Source organism: Hyla sarda, unplaced genomic scaffold (genome assembly GCF_029499605.1).
Source record: "Hyla sarda isolate aHylSar1 unplaced genomic scaffold, aHylSar1.hap1 scaffold_68, whole genome shotgun sequence".
Taxonomy (NCBI): Eukaryota; Metazoa; Chordata; class Amphibia; order Anura; family Hylidae; genus Hyla; species Hyla sarda.
The window spans coordinates 551451-572766 of record NW_026610697.1 but is presented as its reverse complement, the minus strand read 5'-3'; the positions used below and the strand labels follow the sequence as shown (position 1 = coordinate 572766).

The following is a 21316-nucleotide window of genomic DNA, read 5'->3' as shown; positions in this document are numbered from 1 at the left end:
CCTCCTCTTTCTTGACTCTATGTCATAGCCGACTCAATATAACCGAACACCGACACCATCACGACTATACACCACCTTGACGGACTTTCAGAACCAGAACTCCATGGCGTGACCAGACGCAGAACTACCGTCTTCCGGGTAACCAAACTGAAGAAAAATGTCCCAACAGGAACATCTCAGCAGGCGTCACATAGGCACCGGCGATCGTCAGTAACCTGAAATTAGAGGAGAAAAGAACACCATAATAGGGTTGGGTTGGGAGGGAAGATACTCGCCTCCTGTCTTCATATAACTAATATTTTTTCCGTCACAAGCTAGGAAAATCTCGATTTATATATCAGACAGGAGGCTTGTATCTTGCAAGTTCAAAGCTATAACAATAAACACAGCACCGACCTGTCAAAAGGAATAGTCAAATTAAACCCACGGTAGACAGGACCGGAGACATGAGATTCCGGTCTGAAATAAAATTGGCGAAAAGTCGTCTCTGACGACCAATCCGCAGCTAAAAGCAGATCTGAGAGAGAACCCCCAGAAGCAACTACCTTAGTGGCAATAGCACCCCTGGAAGAGTGTGCGCCAAAAAGGGAGAAATCTATCCCCGCCATGTCCATGGCAGACCGAACCCACCGGGCTAAAGTAGCTGAAGACACCGGTAGATGTGGTCGGACATAGGAAATGAGGAGCTGAGAGGAATCTGGTGACCGTAAGCTCGTCGTCTTTGTTTCATATGCCTGAAGGCAGCGAAAAACACAGAGACGAGAATGATCGGGGGAAAAAAGGATAAAAGACCGAGTGAATCCCGGTTTTGGTCCTACGAACGACCGAAAACTGAACGCCTTCTGGTGAAAATTTACGCCTGGAGACATCCAACGCTTTCACATCTGAAACCCATTTTACAGAGACCAGACATAACAGAACGGTCAATTTGAAGGATAGAAGTCGTAAAGAAAGGTCCTCGTTATCCGCCCATGCGGAGAATAAGTCCAGGAGTTTGGAGACATCCCAAGTGGCCTGGTATTTGGGACGCGGGGGTCGCTTAAACTTAACGCCCCTCAAAAGGCGGTAAACCAGAGGATGTTTGCCCACAGGCAAGGTGTCCACCGGGCAATGATAGGCTGAGATAGCCGATCGGTAGACAATGATGGAACTAAAAGACTTCCCTGATTCAAAGGAGTCCGCCAAGTAGTTGACCACTACGGACACAGGAGCGTGAACCGGATCAACCTGCCGTTGATCACACCAATGGACCCAGAGTCCCCAGGCCGATCGATATGCCGATCGAGTCCCGGGGGCCCAGGCCAGGGCTAGCTGATTTTGAAAGGTTATCTGATTCTGGGACCCCGAAACCAACCACGCGAGGAGAGGCAGGTTGCCTTCCAGCACCACAGGATGGAGATCCTTGGACGGATTGGTGAGGGAGATTAGGAAGCAACCGGGGATAGTCGATCGCCATCCCAAGAAGGAGAGGGAACCACGGTTGCGTCGGCCATCAGGGAGTGATCAACACAATCGTCGCTCCCTGGTTCATCACATGAAGGAGAACCCTGGATATCATTGGAAATAATGCGTCCCCTCCGGCCAGCGTTGTCGAAGTGCATCGACCGCGCAAGCTTCCGGGTCCGGCGAATTGGGGTAGATGAAGAGGTCCAAACGAAGTGGACCCCAGAGTCGTTGTAACGCCACGAACACTGACCGATCCAATCTCCAATCGCTTGCATCGATTAGGTACCGGGAATTCCAATCCGCCACGGAATTGGAAACCCCCGGAATATATTCCGCCACTGGTACAATACTGTGGAGTAGGCAGAAGTGCCAGAAATCCTTTGCGATATCCGCCAGGATTTTGGAGCTCGCACCCCCTAAGGGGTTGACTTATTGAACTCGCTGTCATATTGTCCATGCGCAATAGCACACAGCAATTGTATGCGTGAGGTAAAAAGCTTCTGATGGCAAAAAACGCCGCCAGGAGTTCCAGCGCGTTGATGTGCAACAGCGACTCCTCTGCGGACCACGTCCCTCCTGTGGAGGACTCCCCGCACCGAGCGCCCCAACCCTGTGGGCTCGCATCCGACTCTATGATGAAGTCCGGGCTGGAATTGAATATGGTCCTGCCATGCCACTCAACGGCATGACAAAGCCACCACTGCAATTCTTCCGCGGCTTCCGGACAGAGGGGTACCACGTCTGCATATCTGAGACCCTGTCAAAGATGTAGAGTTTTTAGCCTCTGAAGGGCCCGATAATGGAGTGGGGCTGGAAAATATAGCCTGGATGGAGGCCGACAATAGGCCCACAAGACGAGCAAGGATGCGTAAGGATACGCAACCCTTGCGAAGCACAGCCCTGATCTCTTTGCGGATGAGGGTTAGTTTGGACGTGGGAAGCCGGAGAACCGCTTGTGCGGTATCCACCAAAAAGCCTAGGAACTCCATTTCCTGAGCCGGGGCGAGAACAGATTTCTCTTGATTGATCAGGAATCCCAAGTCCTGTAACAGGGAAACCGTCCATTCCATATGGGTAATGGCCTGAGCCCTGGAACGAGCCATGGTAAGCAGGTCGTCCAGATATATGATCAGCTGTACTCCTCTGCTCCGCAGGGATGCTACCACGGGCTTAAGCAGTTTGCTGACGCACCATGGGGCGGACGATAGGCTGAAAGGAAGGCAAGTGAATTGCCACATTCGACCTCTCTAAAGGAAGCAGAGAAATTGTTGGGACGAAGGATGAATGGGTACGGTAAGGTAGGCGTCCTTTAAGTCTACCTTTATCAGCCAATCCCCCGGCCACAAGAGATTCCGAAGGAAGTGGATCCCTTCCATTTTGAAGTGTCTGTACACTACATGTTGGTTCAAATTTCGCAGATTTATCACTGGGCGGAAACCGCCACCCTTCTTCTTGACTAAGAAGAGGTTGCTGATAAACCCCGGAGATGATGGATCGACTTCCATGACAGCTTGTTTTGACAGAAGATCCTGCAGCTCGCTGTCTATGAGAGTGGCGTTGAGGCTGGAGAATCGTATGGGGGGGTGGGAGCACATCCAGCTCCGGAAGGGAGTGGAATTCTATCTGGTATCCTGCTACTGTACTGAGAATCCACGCGTCTGCCGTAATCGCAGACCAGACGTGGGTAAAAGATTTCAGTCTGCCCCCCACTGGGATGTGAGAGTGTGTGTGAATTGGGGTACTCACCCGATGATGGACGGTAACGGGGATATCCTCTGGCACCACGTCCTCTCCACGGTCTACCTCTCGGAGGGAAAAATGGCGCGGGTTGCGCCACGGGAAGCGGATAGGATGGAGGAGCCTGTGGGTACTGAACTGGAGCTCGGGGGTTTGGCCTATAGTAGGTAGAACGGCCGGCAGATCGGCCCTTATTTCTGCCGGCCTTAGCAAAAATTTTGTTTGAGAGGTTGGACTTTTTCAAGGACATCTGGGCCTTGTCCAAACTGGTAAAGAGACCCACAAATTTATTAGGGTCCTTGATTAGGGTGTCTCCGAACAGCATGCCCTCGGCCGAGGGACCCGGCTCGGACTCCGCCAGATGACAGTTGAGGATCTAGCCTCATAAGTATGGACCTACGCCTTTCGGTAGCACAGGTGGTATTGGCGGATCCTAGCATACAAATGGCCTGTTGAGCCCAACCCCTGAGTTGATTAAGATCTACCGGTTGGCTGGATGCAGCCGCCTGCTCAGACAGATTAAGAATCTTTGTCAGAGGTCCCAGGAAATCAAGTATCCGGTCCTGGATAGATTTAAAGGACCGTTCAATGCCTTTTTTAGTAAATTTACCATTTTTGGTGAGGTATTTCATCAGGATAGGGTCGACCTCAGGTGTAGCGGCCACTTTTTTAGGAATCGACGGCCTAGGACACTCCGCCCTCAACTTGTTCCTGTTCGACCATTGGATGGACCTACGGGTTCAGTGTTAAACAAACTTAGACACCTGGGGAAGAGGTGTCCATTCACCAGAGCGTGGGTGTGAAATGTCGTCTGGGTCAAAAAATGGTTCTCCCAGAGAGTTCAGTATGGCATCACCCTGGGGCTCAGGGTTAGCGTTATCAGGGAACGCTGCGGTCCCAACCTCCTCATCAATAGATGCAGACTCAGCAGATGACTCAGAGTCCCTGGACGATTCCTCATCAGTGGAGTCCAAAAAAGAATTTGGTTTTGTCCGCCTAGCGGACTTATGCCTCTTGTTCTTTAACTCCTCGAGGGTCGGAGAGAGTCTGGAGGAAGTATGGGTTGGCAGTCCGTGTTAGGGACTGGCGGGGGCACCAATTGTTCTTCCCCTGCCGGGGAGTCGGATGCAGGCATAGTGTGTTTGCGTTTTTGTGAGGCCTTACCCCCTTTTTACCAAAGGCTCAATACTGTGAGGCAGTGAGTGTTGAGAGCCTGAAGGGAGCACAGCGGACGCCAGGGCCGCCTGTACGGACTTTGTAATGAGGTCCTGAATTTGGGCAGCGTTCATAAACTGTGCCGAATCAGGGTTAGCCTCCGCCCCTGGCAAATCCCTGGCATTACCTTCATCAGACATGTTGGAGGATATTAGGACTATAATCTCTAGAACTAACTACAAAAATTCGCTCTATCCAGGTAGGAGTAAATCCCACCTGTGCTGAAAAACCTAGAGTTTGGGTGCTCCTAATCTTCAGGCTCCTCTACGCCGCTCGCGCTGAACTGGCGATGCGGTGGGAGAAAGAAGCCTAGTCTCAGCGCTTAGACGTAGTCTCGTGAGACCACGGCACCTAAACGCTGTGATTGGAGAAGCGGAGAGTGCGCCTCCCGAAGTGCCCGCCCTTCCGCGCGAAGCTAAGGCGGCGGGAAGGAACGAAGAAGAAGGGTGTGCCAGAAAACACCAGGTAAGATGGCGCCCGTAGAATGTAAGTCGCGGAAAACACTGCAACCGCAAGGGAAATGAACGCGATGGTCGGGAGTATGTCACACAGGTATTAACAGAGTGCCAGACGTAGCGCTGTAATAGAAGCTAATGAGAACGCAGTTTCCACTAGCGAACACAGAGCGCAGACACTGCGCTCCTATGAATTAAGACAAGACTCCAATGAGAGCGGAGACACTGCTGCGCCCTCAGTGAAGTGTAGAAACAATGTATATACACAATAGACAATGAGAGAATACTTATCTGCAGCTATGAGCAGAAAGAAAGAGGAGGAGTTATGGTACAGCAGCCCCCTTTATAGGAGCCACCTGGGCTACGATTGGCTACAGGGACTTCAAAGGGGCTGCTGGGAGTTTTAGTTTGAGAAAAGTTTTTCTTTGAATACATTAAACTGAAAGTTTAATTTTTTCTGCCATGGGCATTAATAAAGAAAGATTAATGCAAGATACGAGTCTCCTGTCTGATATATAACTCAGGATCAGTACAGGATAAGTAATGTAATGTACACAGTGACCTCACCAGCAGAATAGTGAGTACAGCTCTGGAGTATAATATAGGATATAACTCAGGATCAGTACAGGATAAGTAATGTAATGTATGTACACAGTGACCTCACCAGCAGAATAGTGAGTACAGCTCTGGAGTATAATACAGGATATAACTCAGGATCAGTACAGGATAAGTAATGTAATGTATATACACAGTGACCTCACCAGCAGAATAGTGAGTACAGCTCTGGAGTATAATACAGGATATAACTCAGGATCAGTACAGGATAAGTAATGTAATGTATGTACACAGTGACCTCACCAGCAGAATAGTGAGTACAGCTCTGGGGTATAATACAGGATATAACTCAGGATCAGTACAGGATAAGTAATGTAATGTATGTACACAGTGACCTCACCAGCAGAATAGTGAATACAGCTCTGGGGTATAATACAGGATATAACTCAGGATCAGTACAGGATAAGTAATGTAATGTATATACACAGTGACCTCACCAGCAGAATAGTGAGTACAGCTCTGGAGTATAATACAGGATATAACTCAGGATCAGTACAGGATAAGTAATGTAATGTATGTACACAGTGACCTCACCAGCAGAATAGTGAGTACAGCTCTGGGGTATAATACAGGATATAACTCAGGATCAGTACAGGATAAGTAATGTAATGTATGTACACAGTGACCTCACCAGCAGAATAGTGAGTACAGCTCTGGGGTATAATACAGGATATAACTCCGGATCAGTACAGGATAAGTAATGTAATGTATGTACACAGTGACCTCACCAGCAGAATAGTGAGTACAGCTCTGGAGTATAATACAGGATATAACTCAGGATCAGTACAGGATAAGTAATGTAATGTATGTACACAGTGACCTCACCAGCAGAATAGTGAGTACAGCTCTGGGGTATAATACAGGATATAACTCAGGATCAGTACAGGATAAGTAATGTAATGTATGTACACAGTGACCTCACCAGCAGAATAGTGAGTACAGCTGTGGAGTATAATACAGGATATAACTCAGGATCAGTACAGGATAAGTAATGTAATGTATGTACACAGTGACCTCACCAGCAGAATAGTGAGTGCAGCTCTGGAGTATAATACAGGATATAACTCAGGATCAGTACAGGATAAGTAATGTAATGTATGTACACAGTGACCTCACCAGCAGAATAGTGAGTACAGCTCTGGGGTATTATACAGGATATAACTCAGGATCAGTACAGGATAAGTAATGTAATGTATGTACACAGTGACCTCACCAGCAGAATAGTGAGTACAGCTCTGGGGTATAATACAGGATATAACTCAGGATCAGTACATGATAAGTAATGTAATGTATGTACACAGTGACCTCACCAGCAGAATAGTGAGTACAGCTCTGGAGTATAATACAGGATATAACTCAGGATCAGTACAGGATAAGTAATGTAATGTATATACACAGTGACCTCACCAGCAGAATAGTGAGTACAGCTCTGGGGTATAATACAGGATATAACTCAGGATCAGTACAGGATAAGTAATGTAATGTATATACACAGTGACCTCACCAGCAGAATAGTGAGTACAGCTCTGGAGTATAATACAGGATATAACTCAGGATCAGTACAGGATAAGTAATGTAATGTATGTACACAGTGACCCCACCAGAAGAGACTGACTGTAGGACAGGTGAATATATATATTGTTCTCTGTTATCAGCCGTGTCAGGTTGGCAGATGCTGGGTGTGGTGTTTGATCCCTCTGTTATACAGTGTTTTGGTTACTGTCCCTTTAAGAGCGTTGTGCTGTCATCCTGCCCCATCATTGCTCCTCTGTATGATGCTGCAGTCTCTCTCTGTCTCTATTGATGAGATCTGCACTCGGCGCGGTGACCTTGGAGCGGGCAGGTTAACTCTTCTCCTCCCAGGCTGCAGGGAGCTCAGCTGTTTGCTGCTATTTCTGGTGCTGATTAATCCCTGCGGGGCCCCAGAGCACTCAGGCGGGGCCCCGGGACCCTTCCATTACCTGTCTATTCCTGACCGCAGGCTGTTAGAGCCCCACAACTCCCGGGGGCCCCGGCTGACTAGAAGCCTTTACAATCCTCCAGCTCTGTCTGCTCCTCCTCCGCTATGTCTATCAGCAGAATATGGAGCGAATACCTGCAGAATGTGCACTGCGAAGTCTCCACCGGACAGACCGGACCGCGCCGAGCGCGTTATTATACTGCAGTGTGTGAACGAGCCTGATGATAATATATTAAATGTGTAATAGGAAATCTACTGCAGTATTCACACACCTCTTACCTCCACAGCTGCACTCACTATTCTGCTGTTACATATCTTATTCTCCAGAGCTGCACTCACTATTCTGCTGTTACATATCTTATTCTCCAGAGCTGCACTCACTATTCTGCTGTTACATATCTTATTCTCCAGAGCTGCACTCACTATTCTGCTGTTACATATCTTATTCTCCAGAGCTGCACTCACTATTCTGCTGTTACACCATGTCTTATTCTCCAGAGCTGCACTCACTATTCTGCAGTTACATATCTTACTCTCCAGAGCTGCACTCACTATTCTGCTGTTACATCATGTCTTATCCTCCAGAGCTGCACTCACTATTCTGCTGTTACATCATTACTTATCCTCCAGAGCTGCACTCACTGTTCTGCTGTTACATCATGTGTTATCATCCAGAGCTGCACTCACTGTTCTGCTGTTACATCATGTTTTATCCTCCAGAGTCTTATACTCTAGAGCTGCGCTCACTATTCTGCTGTTATATCATGATCTAGTTACATTCTGTCTTGTACTTCTGAGCTGCTTTTAGTATTGTGCAGCTCCTGAGCTGAAATCTCCCAGCATTCCCTGCAGGTTCAGTATTTGTAGAGCTTCCTCTGGTGATTTGTATCCTAGCAGTTGTCAGGCCCGGGTCTGTGGATTCTTTGTATGTATGATAAGTATGTGCCCCCCTGATGTTATTAGATCTGACGCTCTCAGACTGTGAGTTCATCCTCTTGTCCCTGTAGTTATAATAATGTATATACATATAAATGTATACTCGCCCAATAGTGGACACTCACAGGGGACAAAAAAAGTGTCCCCTATTGAGGGGTGTCCCCTATTGAGGGGTGTCCCCTATTGAGGGGTGTCCCCTATTGAGGGGTGTCCCCTATTGAGGGAAAAAAGACTAAAAAATCTTTCCATATTACCGAATACTGTTCTGTACTCACTCCAGAGTGTAATTACCTAATTACAGTAGAATCTCCCAGTGACGTTTAACTCCTCCGCTCGATTCCTCCAATTCTACTTCATTCTTCCCTTTCAACTCTTCTGTGCCATTTGATTCCCCCTTTATACCCTGTTCCCCTTTATTCCCCCTGTGCCCTGTTCTAAATCCCCCCCCATTGCCATTTCATTTCCTCTTTATTACCTTCTGTGCAAATTCATCCCCCCTGTGTCATTTCATTCCCCCTTTATCCCCCTGTGCCACTTTATTCTCTGCTGTGCCAAATCACCCCCCTTACACCTTGTGACACATCACTTTTCCCCTTCCCTTCTCCCCGTGTGGTTTTTCTTACATGGCCAGCAGGCTCAGGTGCAGGGGCTCTCAGCAGGTTTGACATTCTCCTGATGTCCTCTGCGCTGCACTTACTGAGAGCAGCAGCGGCAGCTGCAGGCACTGATGAGTGATGTCAGGAACGTCACACGTCAGTGCCTGCAGCCACAGCTGCTGCTCTCAGTAAGTGCAGTGCAGAGGACCTTAGGAGAACGTCAAACATGCTGAGAGCCCCTGCACCTGAGCCTGCTGGCCAGGTAAGAACAACGAAGGGAGGAGGGAAGGGGAAAAGTAATATGGCAAAAGGGGTGGGGGGGGGATGATTTGGCACAGGGGGAATAAAGTGATACAGGGGGATAAAGGGGGGGATGATTTGGCACGGGGGGATCGGGGAGGGGAGAATGATGTGGCCGGTGGATGTACAGAAGCAGGAGACCACTGTTTAAACAGCTGTCTTCTGCTTGTGTGCTGGGGAACCAGGGCCCCTTACTGGGGTATTGGCTGTAACCCCCTGTTGGCCGCCCTGCGTACAAGGTAGGGCCAGCACATAACCCTGGTTGTTTCCTATTGGGAGGGGTTTGTCCCCCTCTATTGGGAGGGGTTTGTCCCCCTCTATTGGGAGGGGTTTGTCCCCCTCTATTGGGAGGGGTTTGTCCCCCTCTATTGGGAGGGGTTTGTCCCCCTCTATTGGGAGGGGTTCATCCCCTCTATTGGGAGGGGTTTGTCCCCCTCTATTGGGAGGGGTTTGTCCCCCTCTATTGGGAGGGGTTTGTCCCCCTCTATTGGGAGGGGTTTGTCCCCCTCTATTGGGAGGGGTTTTGTCCCCCTCTATTGGGAGGGGTTTTGTCCCCCTCTATTGGGAGGGCTTTTGTCCCCTATAAGGTGTGTCCACATCCACTATTGGTAATGTCCCCTTTTCGGAGGCTGCAAATACATTAAGTCTTATGGGTCTCTGCCGGGGAATTAAAAACTGTCGCCTATTGGGAGGTGTCCACTAAGGGAGATTTTACTGTAATAATAGCCCCCCCCCCCGGGTCCTTTCGCCATTACCCCGCTTGTTTCGGATAATACTCTGTATATTCTGTCCTTGTGGTCGGAGTCCCTCCTTACATCCCGCCATCTCTGCCTCCAGATTTTTTTCCACTTGTCACAATAGACACAGATTTAACCCTTTGATAGGAGAGCGGGATTGGTCGGGCTCCTCGCTGTCGCTGTCGTCGTCCCTCCATGTTGTCATCACTGATTCTCCTCTCTGAGCCGCCGACCTTGGTTTTCCTTCCTCCGCGCCATTGTTGGGATCTGATCACAGAGGAGACAATGAGCAGCTGGAGGCGGCCGGGAGCGAAGGACGAGACACAAGCTGAATGGGGACCTTGAAAGGCTTCATGTGTATCTGCAGGCGAAGCTGCGTCCTGACATTAACTGCTGCACTGCTGGATAGGCTGCGTCCTGACATTAACTGCTGCACTGCTGGATAGGCTGCGTCCTGACATTAACTGCTGCAGTGCTGGATAGGCTGCGTCCTGACATTAACTGCTGCACTGCTGGATAGGCTGCGTCCTGACATTAACTGCTGCACTGCTGGATAGGCTGCGTCCTGACATTAACTGCTGCAGTGCTGGATAGGCTGCGTCCTGACATTAACTGCTGCACTGCTGGATAGGCTGCGTCCTGACATTAACTGCTGCACTGCTGGATAGGCTGCGTCCTGACATTAACTCCTACAGTGCTGGATAGGCTGCGTCCTGACATTAACTGCTGCACTGCTGGATAGGCTGCGTCCTGACATTAACTCCTGCAGTGCTGGATAGGCTGCATCCTGACATTAACTGCTGCACTGCTGGATAGGCTGCGTCCTGACATTAACTACTGAACTGCTGGATAGGCTGCGTCATGACATTAACTCCGGCACTGCTGGATAGGCTGCGTCCTGACATTAACTCCTGCAGTGCTGGATAGGCTGCATCCTGACATTAACTGCTGCACTGCTGGATAGGCTGCGTCCTGACATTAACTCCTGCAGTGCTGGATAGGCTGCGTCCTGACATTAACTCCTGCACTGCTGGATAGGCTGCGTCCTGACATTAACTCCTGCAGTGCTGGATAGGCTGCGTCCTGACATTAACTGCTGCACTGCTGGATAGGCTGCGTCCTGACATTAACTCCTGCAGTGCTGGATAGGCTGCGTCCTGACATTAACTGCTGCACTGCTGGATAGGCTGCGTCCTGACATTAACTACTGAACTGCTGGATAGGCTGCGTCCTGACATTAACTGCTGCACTGCTGGATAGGCTGCGTCCTGACATTAACTCCTGCAGTGCTGGATAGGCTGCGTCCTGACATTAACTGCTGCAGTGCTGGATAGGCTGCATCCTGACATTAACTCCTGCAGTGCTGGATAGGCTGCGTCCTGACATTAACTTCTGCACTGCTGGATAGGCTGCGTCCTGACATTAACTGCTGCACTGCTGGATAGGCTGCGTCCTGACATTAACTACTGAACTGCTGGATAGGCTGCGTCCTGACATTAACTCCTGCACTGCTGGATAGGCTGCGTCCCGACATTAACTCCTGCAGTGCTGGATAGGCTGCGTCCTGACATTAACTGCTGCACTGCTGGATAGGCTGCGTCCTGACATTAACTCCTGCACTGCTGGATAGGCTGCGTCCTGACATTAACTCCTGCACTGCTGGATAGGCTGCGTCCTGACATTAACTGCTGCACTGCTGGATAGGCTGCGTCCTGACATTAACTCCTGCACTGCTGGATAGGCTGCGTCCTGACATTAACTGCTGCACTGCTGGATAGGCTGCGTCCTGACATTAACTACTGAACTGCTGGATAGGCTGCGTCCTGACATTAACTGCTGCACTGCTGGATAGGCTGCGTCCTGACATTAACTGCTGCACTGCTGGATAGGCTGCGTCCTGACATTAACTGCTGCAGTGCTGGATAGGCTCTGTCCTGACATTAACTCCTGCAGTGCTGGATAGGCTGCATCCTGACATTAACTCCTGCAGTGCTGGATAGGCTGCGTCCTGACATTAACTCCTGCACTGCTGGATAAGCTGCGTCCTGACATTAACTGCTGCAGTGCTGGATAGGCTGCATCCTGACATTAACTCCTGCAGTGCTGGATAGGCTGCATCCTGACATTAACTCCTGCAGTGCTGGATAAGCTGCGTCCTGACACTTAACATTCTCTATTCTATTTGTTATTGAATCCATTAGCGGAGCCCCCTCTTATAGCTGAGATCCTATAATGGACATAACTGATCCTCCGCCCAGAATGCACCAAACCAAGCAGGGAATTCTGGGAGATGTCATCTCTGAGGCTGTAGAATTGTGATTCCAGCTCTGGAGTACGATCGGGTCTGTATAAAGTCAATCACTAGTATTTCTCCAGACTTGAGTTCCTGCCGTATCCGCACAATGACTGTGAGTTTTCAGGGTTCCCCTTTTAGGTGATGAGCGGACCCCCAGACCCTGATCTTGTAGTGAGACCCCCTGACTTTTCTCCTTGTCTTCCAGGTACGTTCCGGTGCACGTTCTGCCAGACTGAGGTGGAGGAGGATGAGTCTGCGATGCCCAAGAAGGACGCCCGCACCCTGGTCGCCCGATTTAATGAACAGATAGAACCCATCTACGCCCTGCTCCGGGAGACCGAGGACATCAACCTGGCCCACGAGATCCTGGAGCCCGAGCCCACCGAGATCCCCTCCCTCAGACAGAGGTACCGGCCCCCAGATACGGCCCACTGTGTGTATATAGTCAGAGCGGGGGCTCTAGGGGGCGCTGCACATGCCTACTGACTGTTTCTAAATAGAACATGCAGAATAGTGAGCGCTGCTCTGGAGTATATAACATCTCAGAGGTGATGCTTAGTTGGGGTCCTTTCTGGTGGTCTCCAGTCTTCGCTTCTCCTCTTTGATGGCCTCCATGAGTTTTTGTGTAGATGATGTTGTCTCTTTCTCAGGGATATAGTGTTGAGCGTGCATCGTCCTCCTCCTCCTCCTCCTCCTTCTTCTCATCTGTCTTTCCAAAACCTGTCAGATCCTAAAACTTTGCACTTAGCGGAGAATACGTTGAGGAGAAGGGGGGGCCGCGGTGCGCAGGCAGAGGGGGCGGTAATTTTCGCATCCCCAGAGACACTGCCGCACACTACTGTGGAGCAGCTGAGCTCTATATATTAACCCTTTATTTTTGCCTCCCTATTTTGCAGTAAGGACAGAGCCGCGGCCGCCGGACCCTCCGGTCCCCTAAAGGAAGCCTGGGCCAAGGGTCCCTCGTATGAAGACCTGTACACCCAGGATGTGGTCATCAGCATGGAGGAGCAAGAGGACCGGCAGAGGGCGGCCACCGAGGGCAAACCCGTGAAAGAGCGCCCCATCTGGCTGCGGGAGAGCACCGTGCAGGGCGGAGCCTACAGTGAACCCGCCGATATTAAAGATGGTGAGTGGCGCGTTTGTAGGGGCACTAGAGCTGGAAACGGCGCCACCTTTAGGCAGTGTTTTCCCAACCAGGGCGCCTCCGGCCGTTGCACAACTACAACTCCCAGCATGCCCGGACAGCCAACGGCTGTCCGGGCATGCTGGGATTTGTAGTTGTGCAATAGCAAGAGGCATGCTCGCTGGTTAACACCAAGCTCTATGGATGATGGTGTTCCCCTTTAAGCCCCACCCCTTATTTTAATTGTTCCGCCCTTTTTCCCCCTCATTGTTCCAGGTCTGGAGGCGGAGTCCTTCCACGAGGAGAGCCGCCAGTTGGACGAGAATGAAGAGGTGATGCAAGCACTGCTCATCCACGAGAAGAAGAGTGCGGCTGCCGCCGCCGCCGTCTCCGCCTCTGCCAACACGACGGTAACCGCCGGCAGCGACTCAGACAGCGACACCAGTGAATCGGATCAAGACAGTCCGGTGGCCCGGCACCCCGTTGCTGTAGCGTCCCGCCTGGTTGAGGTGGACGGCGACGAGGATGATGAGTTCGAGGAGGTATCGGCAGACCCTACGGTGACGGTGGGCGGGCGGCCGTACCTGTACAGCGAGGTCAGCCAGCGCCCAGAACTGGTGGCACAGATGACCCCACAGGAGAAGGAGGCCTACATAGAGATGGGGCAGAGGATGTTTGAAGACATGTACGACTGAGCCGCATGGGTGGCTGCCATGTTGTATCCCAGATTGTCCCTCGCGCCACCGGTGGTCGCCGCCATTTTATTCGTATATTTCTAATTCATTTTTTAGTTCAGGGAGGGACATTTAATTTATTGATAAACCAGCTATCCCACCCCGCAGCTGACACCGGCCCATTGGGTATTGGGAACGACCCACCTTTACATCAGTCATGTGACTAGTGAGAGACAAAAAAAAGGACGGGAATTCCCCTTACTTTATCTGCAGGAGGAAAGGACAGGGAATTCCCCTAACCTCATTCACAGGGGGGCGGGGGGAAAGGACCAGAATTCCCCTAACCTCATCCGCAGGGGAACAGGACAGGGAATTCCCCAAACCTCATCCGCAGGTTTTTACTTGGTTTTATACGTTTTTATTGTATGACGAGCGCAAGGATTTATTTTAAGCCTCTCTCTTCTTCCTATCCCTCTCCCAGATAAAGCAGAGACCAGCAGGGGGCACTCTGGTACCACTTATAGCAGTATTATCCCCAATCTGGTGCCATAAATCGCTACTTGAATGAATTTATTGCCGATTTTTGGATATTTTTTTCACCCTAGTTCTGTAACCTCAATTCTCTATATGGATCTTTGGCTGCTTGCAACACTACAACTCCCAGTATGCCGCGAGTTGTAGTTTTGCAACAGCTGGAGAGCCACAGTTTGAAGAGCACTGTCCTAGAAGAATCGCCCATGACAGTCTCTGATTGGTCACTGCAGGTCACATGGTTCCTTCTCTTCTTTTCGTACTTGAGAATCCAAGATGGCGGCTTCAGTCATTGGCATTTTTCCATTTTGGCGAGAGAATCTGACAACATTTAGCGCCTGTACTCATTCGCTGATCTGTGGTTTTTGCAAGATTTCTGTGAATTGTTCTTAAATTTATTTTACATTTTTATTTTCTGAAATAAAATGTTTTTGTATTTGTAATATTTATTATTATTATTTATATTATTATAATTTTATTTATTTATTATAATTAATGAATTAATTTTTTTTTTACATTTTGATGCAGAAGGAAAATAGTCTCAGAAAATATCTAGAAAAATGTTGCCTATATCCTCAGTAAATATAAATCCTACACTTTTGGGTGACAATCCCTTTGGAATCTGTCACGGAGACCACAGGAGTTGTCGCCAACTTCCCAAAAATAAAAAAACATGGCGCCAACCTTCACTTTCCTCAGAGTTGAACCTTTGGATGATGGTGCATCAGTCACCATGGAAGCTGCAAGTTCAGATTGCACAGACAGTTGTGCCTCATCTACGATGAAAGAGGAGGCCGGTGCTGAGTGCCGCTGCTGCAGAGATCACCTGACACACTGCAATGTGTATAATAAGCACTGCACATCTGTATGTCCTCTCCATGGGCAGCTGTAGGTTCAAATGCGCAATCAGGCTGCGCAGTCTTCAGTACTGTCCATGTGATCTCTGTTTGGGCTGCGCAGTCTTCGGTATCGTCCATGTGATCTTTGAACAGGATTCGCAGTCTTCGGTATCGTCCATGTGATCTCTGTTCGGGCTGCGCAGTCTTCAGTATCCTCTATGTGATCCCCGTACAGGATGCGCAGTCTTCAGTATCCTCCATGTGATCTCTGTGTGGGCTGCACCGTCTTCGTTATCCTACATGTGATCTCCGTACAGGCTGCGCAGTCTTCAGTATCGTCCATGTGATCCCCGTACAGGCTGCGTAGTCTTCAGTATCGTCCATGTGATCTCTGTGTGGGCTGCACTGTCTTCGTTATCCTACATGTGATCTCCGTACAGGCTGCGCAGTCTTCAGTATCGTCCATGTGATCCCCGTACAGGCTGCGTAGTCTTCAGTATCGTCCAAGTGATCTCTGTGTGGGCTGCACCGTCTTCGTTATCCTCCATGTGATCCCCATACAGTCTGCGCAGTCTTCATTATCGTCCATGTGATCTCTGTACAGGCTGCGTAGTCTTCATTATCGTCCATGTGATCTCTGTACAGGCTGCGCAGTCTTCATTATCATCCATGTGATCTCCGTACAGGCTGCGAAGTCTTCAGTATCGTCCATGTGAACTCTGCACAGGCTGCGCAGTCTTCAGTTTCGTCCATGTGATCTCTGTTCAGGCTGCGCTGTCTTCATTATCCTCCATGTGATCTCTGTACAGGCTGCGCAGTCTTCAGTATCCTCCATGTGATCTCTGTTCGGGCTGCGCAGTCTTCAGTATCCTCCATGTGATCTCTATTCGGGCTGTGCAGTCTTCAGTATCCTCCATGTGATCTCTGTACAGGCTGCGCAGTCTTCAGTACTGTCCATGTGATCTCTGTTCGGGCTGCGCAGTCTTCAGTACTGTCCATGTGATCTCTGTTCGGGCTGCGCAGTCTTCAGTATTGTCCATGTGATCTCTGTTCGGGCTGCACAGTCTTCAGTATCCTCCATGTGATCTCCGTACGGGCTGCGCAGTCTTCAGTATCCTCCATGTGATCTCTGTTCGGGCTGCGCAGTCTTCAGTGTCCTCCATGTGATCTCTGTTCGGGCTGCGCAGTCTTCAGTGTCCTCCATGTGATCTCTGTTCGGGCTGCGCAGTCTTCAGTGTCCTCCATGTGATCTCTGTTCGGGCTGCGCAGTCTTCAGTATCCTCCATGTGATCTCTGTTCGGGCTGCGCAGTCTTCAGTATCCTCCATGTGATCTCTGTTCGGGCTGCGCAGTCTTCAGTATCCTCCATGTGATCTCTGTTCGGGCTGCGCAGTCTTCAGTATCCTCCGTGTGATCTCTGTTCGGGCTGCGCAGTCTTCAGTATCCTCCATGTGATCTCTATTCGGGCTGTGCAGTCTTCAGTATCCTCCATGTGATCTCTGTACAGGCTGCGCAGTCTTCAGTACTGTCCATGTGATCTCTGTTCGGGCTGCGCAGTCTTCAGTACTGTCCATGTGATCTCTGTTCGGGCTGCGCAGTCTTCAGTACTGTCCATGTGATCTCTGTTCGGGCTGCGCAGTCTTCAGTATCCTCCATGTGATCTATTTTCGGGCTGTGCAGTCTTCAGTATCCTCCATGTGATCTCTGTACAGGCTGCGCAGTCTTCAGTACTGTCCATGTGATCTCTGTTCGGGCTGCGCAGTCTTCAGTACTGTCCATGTGATCTCTGTTCGGGCTGTGCAGTCTTCAGTACTGTCCATGTGATCTCTGTTCGGGCTGCGCAGTCTTCAGTATCCTCCATGTGATCTCTGTACGGGCTGTGCAGTCTTCAGTACTGTCCATGTGATCTCTGTACAGGCTGCGCAGTCTTCAGTATCCTCCATGTGATCTCTGTTCGGGCTGCGCAGTCTTCAGTACTGTCCATGTGATCTCTGTTCAGGCTGCGCAGTCTTCAGTATCCTCCATGTGATCTCTGTTCGGGCTGCGCAGTCTTCAGTATCCTCCATGTGATCTCTGTTCGGGCTGTGCAGTCTTCAGTATCCTCCATGTGATCTCTGTTCGGGCTGCGCAGTCTTCAGTATCCTCCATGTGATCTCCGTATGGGCTGCGCAGTCTTCAGTATCCTCCATGTGATCTCTGTTCGGGCTGTGCAGTCTTCAGTATCCTCCATGTGATCTCTGTTCGGGCTGCGCAGTCTTCAGTATCCTCCATGTGATCTCCGTATGGGCTGCGCAGTCTTCAGTATCCTCCATGTGATCTCTGTTCGGGCTGCGCAGTCTTCAGTATCCTCCATGTGATCTCTGTTCGGGCTGCGCAGTCTTCAGTATCCTCCGTGTGATCTCTGTTCGGGCTGCGCAGTCTTCAGTATCCTCCGTGTGATCTCTGTACATGTTCCATTCATTTGCACTTTCCATACAATCATTGGGATTCTCAGGCGCTCGGTGTCCATCTGTGGCCGCACTTGATCATCGTCTTCCCTCCAGCGCTGAACGTTAAGCAGATGATTTCCTGGAAAGCTGCGGCTCTGGTGTATTCATTACCCTGCGCCTTGATGGTTTCCTTGTATCCGGAGATGAGATCAGATGGGCCCCTTCGCGTGCGGCTGTATTCTCCAGGCAGCGCACAATTACATTATACCGTCATTAGCGCCATCGCTGTCCGATTATAAGGGAGACGAATGGTCCGCGCCGGTGGAGGAGAAGACGGTGACCTAAGACGTGGGTCAGATCTGTGTGCCCGTATATACTGTACACAGACCCCATGACAAAACTGTGGCCCCCTGAACAATATATAGTGCCCCTGTGTGCCGTATAATGCACACGTAGCGCCAAACTGTCAGAACATAAAGACAGGTCACATGATACCATATACTGTGCAGCCATATTGTATCTTGGTAGAGACATACAACACTCAGTGTCAACAAACTGTGCCATGCTGTGCCCATATAGTGCCATACTGTGCCCATATAGTGCCATACTGTGCTCATATAGTGCCATACTGTGCCCATATAGTGCCATACTGTGCTCATATAGTGCCATGCTGTGCCCATATAGTGCCATACTGTGCCCATATAGTGCCATACTGTGCTCATATAGTGCCATACTGTGCTCATATAGTGCCATGCTGTGCCCATATAGTGCCATACTGTGCTCATATAGTGCCATACTGTGCCCATATAGTGCCATACTGTGCCCATACAGTGTCATACTGTGCTCATATAGTGCCATACTGTGCCCATACAGTGTCATACTGTGCTCATATAGTGCCATGCTATGCCCATACAGTGTCATACTGTGCTCATATAGTGCCATGCTATGCCCATATAGTGTCATACTGTGCTCATATAGTGCCATGCTGTGCCCATATAGTGTCATACTGTGCTCATATAGTGCCATGCTGTGCCCATATAGTGCCATACTGTGCTCATATAGTGCCATACTGTGCTCATATAGTGCCATGCTGTGCCCATATAGTGCCATGCTGTGCCCATACAGTGTCATACTGTGCTCATATAGTGCCATACAGTGTCATACTGTGCTCATATAGTGCCATGCTGTGCCCATATAGTGCCATGCTGTGCCCATACAGTGTCATACTGTGCCCATATAGTGTCATACTGTGCCATACAGTGTCATACTGTGCCCATATAGTGCCATACTGTGCCCATACAGTGTCATACTGTGCCCATACAGTGTCATACTGTGCCCATATAGTGCCATGCTGTGCCCATATAGTGCCATGCTGTGCCCATATAGTGCCATACTGTGCTCATATAGTGCCATGCTGTGCCCATACAGTGTCATACTGTGCTCATCTAGTGCCATACTGTGCCCATACAGTGTCATACTGTGCTCATATAGTGCCATGCTGTGCCCATATAGTGCCATGCTGTGCCCATATAGTGCCATGCTGTGCCCATAGTGTCATGCTGTGCCCATACAGTGTCATGCTGTGCCCATATAGTGCCATGCTGTGCCCATACAGTGTCATACTGTGCCCATATAGTGCCATGCTGTGCCCATACAGTGTCATACTGTGCCCATATAGTGCCATGCTGTGCCCATATAGTGTCATACTGTGCCCATATAGTGCCATGATGTGCCCATACAGTGTCATACTGTGCTCATATAGTGCCATACTGTGCCCATACAGTGTCATACTGTGCTCATACAGTGCCATGCTGTGCCCATACAGTGCCATGCTGTGCCCATATAGTGCCATACTGTGCTCACATAGTGCCATACTGTGCCCATACAGTGTCATTCTGTGCTCATATAGTGCCATGCTGTGCCTATATAGTGCCATGCTGTGCCCACACAGTGTCATACTGTGCTCATATAGTGCCATGCTGTGCCCATACAGTGTCATACTGTGCTCATATAGTGCCATACTGTGCCCATACAGTGTCATACTGTGCTCATATAGTGCCATGCTGTGCCCATATAGTGCCATGCTGTGCCCATATAGTGCCATGCTGTGCCCATATAGTGCCATGCTGTGCTCACATAGTGCCATACAGTGCTCACATAGTGCCATACTGTGCCCATATAGTGCCATACAGTGCTCATATAGTGCCATACTGTGCTCATATAGTGCCATACTGTGCCCATATAGTGCCATACTGTGCTCATACAGTGTCATGCTGTGCCCATATAGTGCCATGCTGTGCCCATACAGTGTCATACTGTGCCCATATAGTGCCATGCTGTGCCCATACAGTGTCATACTGTGCCCATATAGTGCCATGCTGTGCCCATATAGTGTCATACTGTGCCCATATAGTGCCATGATGTGCCCATACAGTGTCATACTGTGCTCATATAGTGCCATACTGTGCCCATACAGTGCCATGCTGTGCTCATACAGTGCCATGCTGTGCCCATACAGTGCCATGCTGTGCCCATATAGTGCCATACTGTGCTCATATAGTGCCATACTGTGCCCATACAGTGTCATACTGTGCTCATACAGTGCCATGCTGTGCCCATACAGTGCCATGCTGTGCCCATATAGTGCCATACTGTGCTCACATAGTGCCATACTGTGCCCATACAGTGTCATACTGTGCTCATATAGTGCCATGCTGTGCCTATATAGTGCCATGCTGTGCCCATACAGTGTCATACTGTGCTCATATAGTGCCATGCTGTGCCCATACAGTGTCATACTGTGCTCATATAGTGCCATACTGTGCCCATACAGTGTCATACTGTGCCCATATAGTGCCATGCTGTGCCCATACAGTGTCATACTGTGCTCATATAGTGCCATACTGTGCCCATACAGTGTCATACTGTGCTCATATAGTGCCATACTGTGCCCATACAGTGTCATACTGTGCTCATATAGTGCCATGCTGTGCCCATATAGTGCCATGCTGTGCCCATATAGTGCCATGCTGTGCCCATATAGTGCCATGCTGTGCTCACATAGTGCCATACTGTGCCCATATAGTGCCATACAGTGCTCACATAGTGCCATACTGTGCCCATATAGTGCCATACAGTGCTCATATAGTGCCATACTGTGCTCATATAGTGCCATACTCTGCCCATATAGTGCCATACTGTGCCCATATAGTGCCATACTGTGCTCACATAGTGCCATACTGTGCCCATATAGTGCCATACTGTGCTCATATAGTGCCATACTCTGCCCATATAGTGCCATACTGTGCCCATATAGTGCCATACTGTGCTCATATAGTGCCATACTCTGCTCATATAGTGCCATACTGTGCTCATATAGTGCCATACTGTGCCCATATAGTGCCATACTGTGCCCATATTGTGCCATA

General features: G+C 49.7%; 1 protein-coding gene across 2 annotated transcripts in view; it reads left to right on the top strand.

The window, feature by feature from the left end:
* The window catches only part of GTF2E1 (general transcription factor IIE subunit 1), a 29342-nt gene extending 14278 nt beyond the window's left edge, over positions 1-15064 (top strand). For both annotated transcript variants that reach the window (XM_056554347.1, XM_056554348.1), the window contains exons 3-5: positions 12499-12700; positions 13190-13419; positions 13693-15064. In XM_056554347.1, coding sequence (XP_056410322.1) covers positions 12499-12700; positions 13190-13419; positions 13693-14111 — 851 coding nt within the window. In that variant the 3' untranslated portion in view covers positions 14112-15064. The remainder of the gene's footprint in view (positions 1-12498; positions 12701-13189; positions 13420-13692) is intronic.
* The last annotated feature ends 6252 nt before the right edge of the window (positions 15065-21316 follow it).